The sequence below is a fragment of the Gadus morhua genome, chromosome 5, assembly GCF_902167405.1.
Source record: "Gadus morhua chromosome 5, gadMor3.0, whole genome shotgun sequence".
NCBI classification, from domain to species: Eukaryota; Metazoa; Chordata; class Actinopteri; order Gadiformes; family Gadidae; genus Gadus; species Gadus morhua.
Genome location: NC_044052.1, coordinates 13270717 through 13285266, shown reverse-complemented (window position 1 = coordinate 13285266; position 14550 = coordinate 13270717). Strand labels below are relative to the sequence as shown.

Below are 14550 nucleotides of genomic sequence, written 5' to 3'. Positions count from 1 at the left end.
ATGGGAGGGCGCCGGGCGAGCAGAGGACAGCGGGCCACAGCTGTGCTCCAGCGGACAAAGCCTCCACTCACTGACTTTCTGTGTGTGAGAACCTTTAAGCAGAAGGTCGCACAGAAGGTCACCCAGTTGGCACACTGATGACCCCGGGCCCATGTGACCTTCGTCACTCGTGGGGGGGGGGGGAGGCAGGACGAGACAGATGTCACAAACACAAACATGTACAGGCGGGCACGCGTGTGTGTGCACCAAGGCATCAATCTCTTTTGTGGTGGACCTTTTACATGCTGTGGATGTGTGTGTATGTGTGTGTGTCCGCCTGCCCCCCTGTAGGGCATCAAAGGCATCGATGCTCTCTTCACATTTAAGGAGAATCCGTCAGGATCAACGGTCCAGTGGTGAACTGAAACTTTGAGCGGGAATCATACAGCGGCTATGCACGGGTTTGTGTGTGTGTGTGTGTGTGTGTGTGTGTGTGTGTGTGTGTGTGTGTGTGTGTGTGTGTGTGTGTGTGTGTGTGTGTGTGTGTGTGTGTGTGTGTGTGTGTGTGTGTGTGTGAGTTCCTTTCCCATGAACTGTATTAACCCGTCTGCGGACTGAGAGAGGCTTGTGATTCTGCCTCCACCTCCAGCTGCTCAATGCTGTTTATTTGTGGGTCTGTGAACACGGACTAACAGGAGCCAATGACTCAGACGAACACACACACACACACACACACACACACACACACACACACACACACACACACACACACGCACACACGCACACACGCACACACACACACACACACACACACACACACACACACACAAATACACTTCCGTCTTCTGTGGAACTAAAATATCCAATGAATTTACGAGGATTCTTCTCCATTTATGGGACAATAATTAATCACTGGCTTCCAGATAAGCGAGCGAAAACAACCCAGAAAACCGTTAAAAATTCTTTAACCGTAGAACATGTTTTGAAATGTTTTGGCTAGGAACATCTGGTTTCAGCTAAACTTTCCCTTTGGATAGAGGGTACCTCAGTTATTGGTGAAGTTAACATTAAACCCTACATTGTGGCTGAGGCCAAAGCCAAGGGAAACTCTGCATGCTACATCGCAGTTCCCAATGTCATTGTTGAAAACAACCCAAATTAACAAACAAATGTATGATTATGAACGCTGATGTGCTGCATCCATCACTGAGCTCCCCCCGGGCTTACTGACCGAGAGGCAGTGACTATCACTCGCACTGACCCGGTCCGCAACCGGCATTCTCCACTGACCTAGTTAGGCTCCCCATGCTCCTGTCAATCAGAGCGGGCTAGCCCCGCCCCCTACCAGCCTCCAGATAGGATGAGGAAGATGGCGGAAGACAGAAAGAAGAAAAGGAGGAACGTGACTCATTGAGGGAGGCGACCCAGAATGAAATGAAGAAATGAGAGAAGAATGAAGGGACAGAAAAAAAGGAGGAAAGTCCCTCGGAGGCCTGGGAGTGTTGGGGGTGTGAGGGTAAGCGCTGCCCATTAGAACACACTGGCAGTGTTCACCACACGGCTCACACTCTGTGATGAGACCACTTAGAGTCAATTGATGTTGACTAGTTATTCAAGTCATCAAACAAATGATATCTGTCATTCTCCTTCCTCCCAGTACACGGTGACTGAGACCCCAGAACAAAGCTTCCGTATCAGGGATCTCTCGTCGTCCGACAAGATGGACGCCCCCCGTTTGAGTGCAGAGGAAGCTGTCATGCTGCCTTTAAACAGGCTGATGAGATACACTCGGGCCGTCCCTGCAGCGGCTCGCACACAAAGGGCCCATTGACGGGGCCCCGGGCCCGGCAGCGGTAAGAGTGCTGAGGGCCGGCCGTCGTCCGTGCGGCGGGCCCCTTGAGGGCCTCTCGGCTTATGCAAATGCTAATAGGTCTCTGCGCGTCTTCTGAGGGACCCGGCCTTTCTTCTGCTGCCCTCAGCCTGGCAGGCACTGGGGCCGAGGGGCGGGCCGGAGAGAGTCCAGACACCTCCCTCTCACCCTCACCCTCCCTCTCACCCTCACCCTCCCTCTCACCCTTATCCTCCCTCTCACCCTCACCCTCTCCGTTGCCTGCCTCCCCCGCATCAGTGGGCTGACTCTGCCAAGTCCTGACGCCACCATAGACGCTAAAGCTCGGCCGCACGCAGCAGAATCTCTCCCTGACAAACGTCCCATAAAAGGCCCGGACACACGCGCCTCGCACACAGCGGTGGGGTCTTTGTCTCCAGAATCCGATTAGGAGGGTCGGAGGCACAGCGCTGCGCCGGGTGATCTTCTAGATGCGGGGCTCGTGCTGGCACGCGTCTCTCCCCCCCCCCCCACGCCCCACAGAGCTCTGATCGGGCTGGGCCACTGACAGGCCAAAGCGCTGGCGTCAGCAATGGGATGGGGGGGCTATTGTTGCATGAGAGGATGCCAGCACCACCCCCCCCCCCCCCCCCCCCCCCCCACACCCCCACCCCAGAGGCGGAGAAGGGGAGCGCAAATGTGGTTTCACTTTGGCCGACGCCATGTTCTCTGTACGCTCTAAACCCCAGACATATTTCATTGATTTGAATCAAATGCTGCAAGAAATGTTCTTCCCCCCTTTCTCCCCCCGCCCTCCTCCCTTTTCCCCCTCCCCCACTCTCACCCGATCCGTCTTTGTCTCTCGCTGCCTTCCCCCTCTCTCTCCCCCCCTCAGCTTTGCTGGATTTCGGGGCAGTACCAACCAATGAGAGAAATGTACGGCGGTGGCGTCTGCTTTCCATATACATCTGCGGCCGTTAAGTCCGCGTAATTGCGCGCTGCTATGTTTGAGCCGGACCTCTGAGTCCCCGCGCCAACCACAGAGACGAGCCGGGCTAATGGGAAACACACCAGGCTGATAAAACTCCCCGGCAGCCCCGGCGTGATTGGCCCGTCAGGCGCGGGCCCCGGCCTGCTTGCTCCAAAACCTTGATTAAACTCATGTGCCGTGTGTGCGCACACACACACAAAAACAACACAAGAACTCAGCCACTCCGTTCCAGACCCCGAAAACCTGAGCTGAACCCTCGGTTCAGAACAGCCCCCGGCCCCGTTCAGGGAAAGTATGACCAGGCTGCAAACCTCAAGCCGTCTGATTTATGAACAGGGAGGGATGCTGTGAGGGTCCTGAACCAGGAGGATCCAACGGTGAAGTCTAGGGGCCGGAGGGGGGCTATGTGAGGGGCTAATCACAAACGGAGAGAGGCGTTCTGACACTAATTGAGCCATGGAGGAGCTGTGGTGGACTAATGGCGGTGAGGGCCAGTTAATATCATATCATCTCATGGCGTGGAGGAGGAGGAAGAGGAGGAGGAGAGCAGGAAACGGATCTGCTTTATGTACGCCATTTGTCTGGGATGGATTATCTAACTCCAAGGAGAAGTGGCGATGAGCCTCATCGTTACAAGCCAAGCAAAGCCCTCTGCGTGACCAGGGAGCAGACCTCAACAAGTACGCCCTCATCGGAGTCATAGCATAACAGACAGGACAGGCTGACCTTTAGAAAGATGAATTGAGGTTAGATAATACCTTAAACATGAGATCCACTGAGGGAGGGAGCGGGGAGGGGGAGTTTATTCCAAAACGTGGGTCCATTTTTGGATGCCGCCTTTATTTCATTCCACAATGTCCTGAATACTCGGCCAGGGGGGGGGGGAATCTTGGTAGGCGCCTGCGATTCAGGGAACCTTTTCAGCGATGAAACCGCATCATTCCAGACAACTTAGCAGGCAAATCTGATAGCTGAAATCCTTAAGCTGTACACCGACTGGCCGCACGGCCGTGCCCAGAATGAAAAGCTTCTTTAAAACAGAGATACCCGTGCTCTTTCTCACGGCCTGGAGACACAGCGTAGGCTCAAACACACACACGCACACACACACACTTTTGTATGACTTCCAATGACCAATGGCCTGGTACGACATTAAAACAGTATGCAGACACTGCAAACAAAGACGCAAATGGTTCCACAGCCACTATTAACATAATGTTTATCTTAGCAGTTAATCAAGTTTCAGTTTCTCTGTACAGTTTCTCTGAGCGGGTGATCAAATAAATGCCTAAACTGAACTTAACTGCCATATGATAAATTAAACCAACAACAAAACAGACCCGGATAAATCTTTAGTGAGAACAGTGTGTGAAATGTGATAAACATCTGAAGACAAACACACAAACCGAAACACACACACACACACACACACACACACACTCCAACGAAACACACACATACACACACACACACACACACACACACACACACACAGAAACACACACACACACACCCACAGGTCGATAAACAAAACCACAACTGTCAGAACGCGTTAATTCACCAGGCCACTGTATCTATAGGCACAAATGTGGGCCAACATGCTCTTTTTATGGACTACTAGTACACCAGCAGCATAGCTATCGTTACCACTGTCGTACCGGTTTAAAACAAATACTTTTGGTTTTCCCTGCGGCCCAAAAAGTGTACATTTCTGACTTTCTGACAGAATTCCGCGGTCCATCACCTTGGGACAGGTCCTTGTTTTTCATATTGAATCCATAAATGCTAGCGTGGTTATTCTAAATCCACATTAAAGGTGTTCATGTGATCGTGCCTCTCAGTCTAATCCTACCGGAGCTTAGCAAGAGGAATGAAAAGGGCTTTAAGGATTTGCTTACAAAGAATGCTCTTGTCGAGTTCACTTGACAGAATAGGCGCACACAAACTTCAAATTGTTCAACTTGTAATACTGGTGTGTACATAACATCGAAATTGACACATTTTTGCAACAGCGTGGAGATGCAGGGTAGGCTCTGTCTCTCACACACACACACACACACACACACACACACACACACACACACACACACACACACACACACACAGTGTGGACGATGTGGTTTGTGACCAGTGCTCAGTGGGGGTTTGGTGATGGGAGGAGGGGGAGGCTGATTCACGCGTTAGTCACCAATGTCATGCAAACACCTGAGGGCTTGAGGATCAACAACGTAGGCCTCGAGCAAACACATGCACCCACACACACCCAAACAGCTCAGCAAATTAACAAACACACACACCTAGGACGCCACCCTAAATACACACAGACAGCGGTCACAACAGCAGCACCAGATTACTGGCTTCCCTCTGAAAACAGAAACAGCATAACAGCCAAGGGGCCTGACAGGGCAGTGTGTGAGCATTATAGGGGTGTGTGTGTTGGTGTGTATGTATGTATGTATAGGTGTGTGTGTAGATAGGGGTGCGTGCGTGCGTGCCCGCACGCGCGCGCGCGTGCGTGCGTGCGTGCGCGCGTGTGTGTGTGTGTGTGTGTGTGTGTGTGTGTGTGTGTGTGTGTTTGTGTGTGTGTGTGTGTGTGTGTGTGTGTGTGTGTGTGTGTGTGTGTGTGTGTGTGTTCCGAGCAGCTCGCCTCCCCCGGGGGCCTGCAGCCACACCTGAGACAAGCAAGCCCCCCCCTCCCCCCCCCCCCCCGGGTTTCACCCAGCAGGTGAGAGCACCCACATGATGCTGCCCATCCCCCCCCTGGCCTCCACCACATACACACTCTGCCTGGAATCCACCAATCAGAGATCCCACTCCAACCCCAACCTCCTCCACCTCCTCCGTCCTGTCCCCTCCCTCCCTCCACCCCCGCCAGGGCTCCACTGCCCTCAGCGCTGCTCAGGGTCCGCTGTCCCTCCGTCAACACATGACCACCAGCAGCTGGGTGGGGGCCAGTGACCCAGTGTGTGTAGGCTAAATAAAGAAGGTGTCTCCCCCGGTGAGGTGGGGGAGGAGGGGGGCATGTTTGCCTCTTCGCCGCCTTTGTTTATTTGATTTGATTGTCTTTAAACAAATTCAGGGGTGCTTTAGGGCGGCTCTGAGAGTTAGTTTTTATTCTGTTGAGATCCGTCTCTCGGGGTCCTGCTGCTGGACAGGGCAGCAGAGACAGAGACAGACAGACAGACATGAGGACCAAGCTATAGAGACAGACAGACAGACATGAGGACCAGGCTATAGAAGCAGACAGACAGACAGACATGAGGACCAGGCTATAGAGACAGACAGACAGACATGAGGACAAGGCTGTAGAGACAGACAGACAGACAGACATGAGGACCAGGGTATAGAGACAGATAGACAGACATGAGGACAAGGCTGCAGAGACTGACAGACAGACATTAGGAGGACCAGGAGTGTTCCACAGTTCATCTGGTGTGAGGCTGGAGACCGTGTATACACCTGAACAACAGCCAGAGGAATAAGAGCGAAGTCTTCTCCCAAGAAGGCAGATGAAGTTCAGAAGTATTGATCCGATGAGAACAAATGGATCCTGCCAGTTTTTTGAGAACTCAAGAGCTTCTCTGTAAGAGCTGCCTGCGCTTTTATTCCAGCGCTTTTATTATTACACGTTATTGCGAACAAATTACAATAATTGTGCAGATTAAAGGAGTGGTGAATGACGAGGGTGTCATCTTAATGTTTTAGTGCTCGGGACAGGAGTCTCTCTAATTAAGGCTGCACGGAAGCCTTGCGCACATATACACACACACACACACACACACACACACACACACACACACACACACACACACACACACACACACACACACACACACACACACACACTCATTACTGGGTGTGTGTGTGCGTATGGAGGGTGGGGTCCGAGAAGCGGCTGGCTCTAACAGAGGGGCGGGTCTGCAGAGGAAGAACAGGATGCGAGGAGGAAGCGGGGGAAAAAAGCGAAGAAGAAGAATGTAATTATTGGTGCAAAAAATAAGAAGTCCAGAAATAAGTCAGACTTCTAAGAACCTACATTAGCTCTCTTACGCTAGGTTTCCTGTGTGTTTTTGTGTGCGTGTGTGTGTGCGTGTGTGTACCAAGCTAAGCACCGCTTGCATCCTAGTATCTGATTAATTATACCGGTTCCCAGAGGACCCAGGGCATATGCTCCTACACTGTTGTCACAGCTCCGTGTGTGCGGGGGTGTGAGGAAAGCAGGTTTGGTGTGTAGAAATTGTGACAGGTTTCCTGTGTTTACTTAACTTTGTATACACATGTTGCATTGAGCGTATATGTCATGCAAATGTATGTGTACACAAGTGTGTGTGTTGTGTGTGTGTGTGTGTGTGTGTGTGTGTGCATACATTCTTGTGTGTGTGTGTGTGTCTGTGTGTGCGTGTGAGTGCATGTTAGTGAAGAGAACATATTCAGGGACCACGCCAGGAAAGAGTACTGTGTGCAGCGGGGGCGGCCTGGCAGAGACAGGGCACCAGATGTCAGAGCTGGTTCAGACCCGGATCCTGGATCCAGGCTCTGGTCCCATGACCTGGACCCAGGGCCAGGACTCAGGGACCCAGGGACGAAGGACCCCGACCAAGAACTCAGGACCTGGACTCAGGGCCCAGGACTCAGGGACCCAGGGACGAAGGACCCAGACCCAGAACTCAGGACCTGGACTCAGGGCCCAGGACTCAGGGACCCAGGGACGAAGGACCCAGACCCAGAACTCAGGACCTGGACTCAGGGCCCAGAAACGACCCGTTGTGTGTGTATGCATGGTCGATGCTTGTCCGTGTGTGTGAGGTTGCTAAATTCAAGAAAACTCTTCTTCAGGTCACAAACTTTCTTGGTTAAAGAACAAAATTGCAGATTTGTAAAAAAAATAAAAGGAACCAAACAAAGGCATTCTCCATCAGATTAGTCTGGAGGCTGGAGCAGCGTCCCGATAGAGGACTTAGCGCTCCGTGTTTTCTCCTCTGGTCCGTCCTGCTACTGAACTTCACACACAGCGAGCCACTGCCAGGCAGAGCCGCTGAAAACAGCTTTTAGCCATTTTGACAGCGCACTGTGAGAAATGCTGAAGAACACGATAAGAGCGTGTCTGAGGAGGCGGTATTTCCCCTGCTTGTGAAAGAGGAAGGCCCCCAGCCTCATGCCAGCCGGCGCTGAAGAGAGGCCCTCCTGCCTCTTTAAATCTAAACCGCCGCCCCCACCGTTCTTACTAACCTCATTACACCAGCGTGTGTGATGCGTGTCTGGGGACGTACTCTGTTAAAGTGTTTCGTATTTATTTTTAAACGCGAGCGGCGTTTTTCTGAAGAACGCGGCGATCCCCCTCGTCAGCTGTATAATCGATTCACACGACAACAGCAGAGTCCGATCGGAGGTCCGCTGTTCGAACCCACCGAGGGGCTGGCGAGGGTTCGCTGTGCTGCGGCGCACTGAGCGTCCTGCAGAGGAAGAGGAGCCGCCATGGCGTGACTGCGATGCGCTGCGACAGTTGACCTATTAGAGGGCTGACTCACCCCGCGTTCGCTCCACCACTAATACGTTCACTTAGCCATCAGCGCGTGGGGGGGGGGGGGGGGGGCAGTACCGCTCCTACAGGAGGGCACGCACAGCGGTGAGAGATACACACATCCGAACCGCACGTTCATACCTCACACACACACACACACACACCCGTGCCACGCCACGTACATACATACAAGCATGCACACACACACACACACAAAAAACGTGTGAGCATTCACACACACACCACACACACACACACACACACACACACACACACACACACACACACACACACACACAAGCGTCAACACAGAGATACAAACACACAGCCTCAACTGCCTTTTGGTTTGCTGCTGATAACAGACAAACTCAATCAGGCTAGCCGGAGGCCGCAGCTCAGAATAACAGGCTGGCTCCGGCGTTCACATGGCCTCGTGGTGCGGGGGAATTTACGGATTAGTGCAGATTGTACTCAAGTTAGGTTTGAATAACCAAATAATAAGGTCGCTGAGCGTGGTTTCTCTTGGTTGAGCTGCATGGACAGTACACACTGTCTGACGTTGAGGGGGGGGGGGACGTTGGGAGGAAGGAGAGAGGAAGGAGAGGAGGGAGAGGAAGGAGAGGACTTTCTGGTTGGGAGGAAGGAGAGAGGAAGGAGAGGAGGGAGAGAAAGGAGAGGACTTTCTGTTGGGAAGGCAGGAGAGGACTCTCTGGGAGGAAGGAGAGGACTCTCTGGGAGGGAGGAGAGGACTCTCTGGGAGGGAGGAGAGGACTCTCTGGGAGGAAGGAGAGGACTCTCTGGGAGGGAGGAGAGGACTCTCTGGGAGGAAGGAGAGGACTCTCTGGGAGGGAGGAGAGGACTCTCTGGGAGGAAGGAGAGGACTCTCTGGGAGGGAGGAGAGGACTCTCTGGGAGGGAGGAGAGGACTCTCTGGGAGGGAGGAGAGGACTCTCTGGGAGGAAGGAGAGGACTCTCTGGGAGGAAGGAGAGGACTCTCTGGGAGGAAGGAGAGGACTCTCTGGGAGGAAGGAGAGGACTCTCTGGGAGGAAGGAGAGGACTCTCTGGGAGGAAGGAGAGGACTCTCTGGTTGGGAGGAAGGAGAGGACTCTCTGGTTGGGAGGAAGGAGAGGACTCTCTGGGAGGGAGGAGAGGACTCTCTGGTTGGGAGGAAGCAGAGGACTCTGGTTGGGAGGAAGGAGAGGACTATGGTTGGAAGGAAGGAGAGGACTCTCTGGTGGGGAGGGTGGAGAGAGGAAGGAGTGGACTCTTTGTGAGGAAGGAGATGACTCTCTGGTTGGGAGGGGGCCAGAGAGAAGCTCAGCTCCAGCGAGTATCTCTCCAACGAGGAGTAAGAGAAGAGAACGAGGAGCAAAACATTAGAACAAGAGACAAGGACTCTCAGATCACAGGAACACAAAAAAGAGGAAGAAGGGGGGATAGAAAGAGATGCGAGAGAGAAAGAGAGAGAGGGGGTGGGGGCTTATCTGCTGCAGATCAGCGCCAGAGATAAGGGCTACAGGCGAGGCGTCCCTGTTTAGCCCCGTTTGAGGCTTCCTGTCATCATCATTAGGGCCGGCCCTTAGATGGCTGCGGCAGAACCACTGCAGCCCTCTGCTCAGATAACCAGCGAGGGGGAGATAAGCCCGGGCAGGACCGTTGGTAACGAGCAGCGCTGCAGCCGCAGCGCGGCCTCACGTGAGGTCGACTGCAGCTCTGTGGTGGAGCCCGGCAGTGGACCACACTCCTCTGCATATGTTAAACTGTAGCACGTTCTTCTTCTCTTTCAACCACACCGTTAGAACGTTGAAGTCTGGTGGAAAAACCCTAGCCGTAGACAACGTTTAAGATGGAGTCACGCTCGAACGAGAAAAGACATCCGATCCAGATAGTGATAAAGAGAGGGCGCGCGTCGACGTGCTCTCATGTGTTCACCGACGAGGCCCTGTGGCGCTGGCCGCTCCGCTCAAACCCTAAACGCTTGCGACAGCGTATAAACATCACTCTGGGACGCTATAGAAATAGCAAACCAGGCCAGGCGATGCCTGCGCATCACCACAGAGGCTCTAGCAGTTGGAGCAGCGGGCTAACCAGTCAGGGTGCGTCGCTGTTAGCATCACAGAGCGCTTGGGTGTGTGTTTGCTATTAGCAACACAAGAGCGATTGGGTGTGTGTGTGTGTGTGTGTGTGTGTGTGTGTGTGTGTGTGTGTGTGTGTGTGTGTGTGTGTTTGTGTTTGCTGTTAGAATTACACAGAGCGATTGGGTGATTGCATATGTGTGTGTTTGCTGTTCGCATCACAGAAAGTGCTTGGAGGGTTGTGTGTGTGTGTGTATGTGTGTATGTGTATATGTGTATATGTGTGTTTGTGTGTGTGAGCATCACGGGGAGCAATGGGGTGTGTGTTAGAGGAGAGGGGGGGTGCTTCTGACTCAGGCTGGCCGAGCGGCTGACAGTAAGCGCCTGTGACACTTCTCTGCCGCGGGAGTCCCAGGCGCTAGTGTATTGTGACAGAGTGCAACCTTTAAAGGCCAGCCACTGATGAACAACAGCTCCCAGATCAGACGACCGGCCTGCTACCGCCCTCCACTTCTCATGCATGGCAACCGCCGCAGAAACAAACACGCTGTCGTCTGATGCTCTTCATCCTCCTACCGGCCGTGTTCAGGCCTGACTCGCGGCCTGTGAAGCCTAACGTAAAGGGCCCATAAGTTGGAAGTGGCATTTAAAAAAAGGCTGCTTTGAATCACTCACTGATGGGTTTTATATACAAACGGGTGATTTGTACACAATCACCATTTATATTGCGTATTATGATCAATTACAAGACCTCTTAATCTACGGCCTTTTGTGGTTTGGCTCCATGAGCCCCTGGCAGTGACTGTAAGGCCAGTGTTCCCTGTGCTGAGATATAGAGCTTATACTGCCATCTACTGACCATGTTTGATAGAAGCAGTTTTGAAGATATAGAGACAGTGATGGGCGATGCCATAGAACCAGAATTAAAGCAATGATGCACACAAATATACAAAAGGATTGGTTTGTGCTAGAAACTTAGATATTTCCTTGCTTGAGGGCAAGAGTATATCACAAGAAAGAATGAAATAATAAAAAAGAAAGATATATGTGCTTTGGTTGCTTAGTTTGTACATCTCCCTGAAAAGTCAAAGTAGGATGAGGAGATACAGAGGGAGTGAGTGAGTGAGTGAGTGAGTGAGTGAGTGAGTGAGTGAGTGAGTGAGTGAGTGAGTGAGTGAGTGAGTGAGTGAGTGAGTGAGTGAGTGAGTGAGGGAGGGAGGGAGGGAGTGAGGGAGTGAGGGAGTGTCTGTGTGTGTCTCTGTGTGTGTACCTCTCGTAGATGCTCTTCAGAGAGACCTGGTCCGAGACGCCGTCGGTCTCCTCCAGGAACAGGATGATCCAGGACGTCCTGTACGGCCACTCCTCCGTCAAGTTGATCCATGACGCCAGCCGGTCCCAGTTAAAGATGATCTGATTGGCTCTCAGCAGACGACCTACCAGGGACAGAGTAGGGGATTGGCTCTTGTGGGAACACCGAAGGGCCAGGCCTCACGCTGCAGCTCTACACTCTAATGTGTTTGGGATGGATGCATGGATTCTACTAGTAGCGTTAATTAATTTGCTCTAATCACCTCATATCTTGAATACTTAAGAAGGGTTTGTGGAGTTTTGTGTGTACTTTGGTGTATAAACTTCGCAAACACAAATCAGACAATGCCTTCCGCCCCCTGGTGGCAGCCGCGATTACTGCGTCGGTAAGTCAGTGGCTTCATGTTGTCTGCTGCTGCCTTTGACAGCAGCACGGCCGGGGGGCGTTACCTGACGGCGAGCATGCTAGGCAATGGCCCCTAGCTACTGGTGAAGGTACCTGCCATTAACGACGAACCAAGACGTTTTAGAACACATGCTGTTGGAGCGAGTGCGAGTTCCTCTGTAAACTCCTGGACCTCGTCGCAATGAGAAACTTGCACAGAACGTTAAACAGAACGTTCAAGTAAAGAAGATTTACACTTCTCAAACGCGCGCGTTGTAGGGAGCAGCGTCCCACGTAAACGGTGACTGGCTTCCAGTACGAATCAGGTGTAAAAACCCTCAAAGTCCCGCTGGGTGGAGGTGGAACCTCAGAGTCCCCCTGGGTGGAGGTGGAACCTCAGAGTCCCCCTGGGTGGAGGTGGAACCTTAGTGTACCCTTGGGTGGAGGTGGAACCTCAGTGTACCCTTGGGTGGAGGTGGAACCTCAGAGTCCCCCTGGGTGGAGGTGGAACCTCAGAGTACCCTTGGGTGGAGGTGGAACCTCAGTGTACCCCTGGGTGGAGGTGGAACCTCAGAGTACCCCTGGGTGGAGGTGGAACTTCAGTGTACCCCTGGGTGGAGGTGGACGGAGGAGGAGAGGGTGGAGGAGCGGTGCATTACCCGTGACGGAGACGATGTTGAGCAGCCTCCTCATGGTCTGGGGGCTGATGTCGCTGAACCAGTCCTCGGTCACCAGCAGCTTGGTGAGGTCGAAGGACATCTGGCGCGTCAGCGTGCGCTGCATCTGACGCCGCCGGTACGTGTCCTGGGGAACGGAGGGCTCAATGTCACACTACTGATATCAACATGGATTATTGATCAGTAACAATCAGGTCCCAGGAGCTGCAGGCCTTATGACAAAGAAAGGCTAGATGATCATTAACATGAACTTATATAAAATGAGTCTTCATGTATTCCAGCTCTATATTTTTCCATTTCATGCGTCAACAGCGTAGAAATGTTTATATTTTGGCGGTGAGGAGGTCCGAGAAGTTCCCCTCCAGCTACGGGTGAGACGTTCCCCCTCCCTCTACGGACTGAGATGTTCCCATCGGGGCCATGAGGCGGATGCATGTGAGTCTGGGTCTGGCTCCAGGCTCGTGACTCCGGTCTTGTGACCTCTCTGCTGCAGTGAGTCAGACCCAGGGAGGTGTGCACCGTGCAGAAGATACAGCAGACCACTGACACACACGTGCTCATCACTGCCAGTAATTAGCAGGCTTTGAGTGAGAGGGAGCGAAACGACAGCATGTTGTTCTTTGATTAAAGGGGGGGCGGGGGGCGGGGAGTGCACAAACAAACAAGACGGCGAGAGGAGGGGGGGGGGGGGGGGGGGAGGGGGTGATGGCAGCGGAGACACTTAGGCCCCCGCCAGCAGCCCCTGGTGCCAGTGTTTTGTCACCAGACCCACCGCTGCTAAGCCCAGTCATTAGGATGGGCCGCCGCAGCAGGGAGATAAACAGCCATTACATCAATTACCCCCGCTCTCAGGCCGCACAGCCAGGAACCCCCCGCCACCTCCCTCTGTCACCCTGTCCCTCTCCCTCTCTCTCACCCCATCTCTCTCTCTCAACCCGTCCCTCTCTCCCCCTCGCTTCTCTCCCACACCCTGTCGCACTCTGTCTCCGTCTCTCTCGCACACCGCGTCTCTCACACACCCCGTCTCTCTCCCTCTCTCTCACACCCTGCCGCTCTTCCGCAACCCCTCCCTCAAACCCTGTCTCTCTCTCTCTCTCTCTCTCACACACCCTGTATCTCTCTCCCACCCTGTCTCTTTCCCCCTCTCTCCTTCTCTCTCTCTGACACCCCGTCTCTCTTTCCCTCACTCTCTCTCCGTCTCCCTCTCTCTTTTCACATCCTGTCTATCTCTCTGTCGCTCTCGCTCCGTCCCCCTCTCTTTCACATCTTAGGGTGTATGAGAAGGTTATACGGGGTCAGAAGAGTTCTCCTCCCTTGCTCTTTCTGCAGCCCTCCTCACTACAGGGCTGAAGTGATCAACAGGCCGATGGGCTCAGTGTGTTCTATTTAGCTAGCGTGCGACGTGCCGGCATAGCTAGGGTGGGGTTGGAAGAGCTTACCCATTCCATGTCATGTAGCGCTGTGTTTTGTCCAGTAATTTATGACCAGCATTGTGTTTGCTGTTGTTCATCGTTAATGCCCCTGAGAGTCTCCCTGGAGGTCATGCTGTGTTTACGAGTGTCTCCTCTGTTCTGCGGGTGAGTGTATATCATAAGGTCTAAATACGGGGAGGAGGAGAAAGGCTTTGTGTGCTTTCATTTACTCTGCGGTTTAAGGCGTTCTTGCTGCCAAACTTGGCCTGGTCTGTGATGCTGCTCTGGGACAGCTTCCGGTCCATGTCCTCCATCAACCCTGGAGACGAGGAAGAGAACGGGGTAAACACATAAATAATTCAGTTACTACCTAC

General features: G+C 53.1%; 1 protein-coding gene across 5 annotated transcripts in view; it reads right to left on the bottom strand.

The window, feature by feature from the left end:
* Positions 1-14550, bottom strand: part of kidins220a (kinase D-interacting substrate 220a) — a 48924-nt gene that overhangs the window by 16521 nt on the left and 17853 nt on the right. For all 5 annotated transcript variants that reach the window (XM_030357410.1, XM_030357413.1, XM_030357414.1 and 2 more), the window contains exons 21-23: positions 14407-14495; positions 12747-12891; positions 11665-11827 (exon numbers count right to left, since the gene is read on the bottom strand). In XM_030357410.1, coding sequence (XP_030213270.1) covers positions 11665-11827; positions 12747-12891; positions 14407-14495 — 397 coding nt within the window. The remainder of the gene's footprint in view (positions 1-11664; positions 11828-12746; positions 12892-14406; positions 14496-14550) is intronic.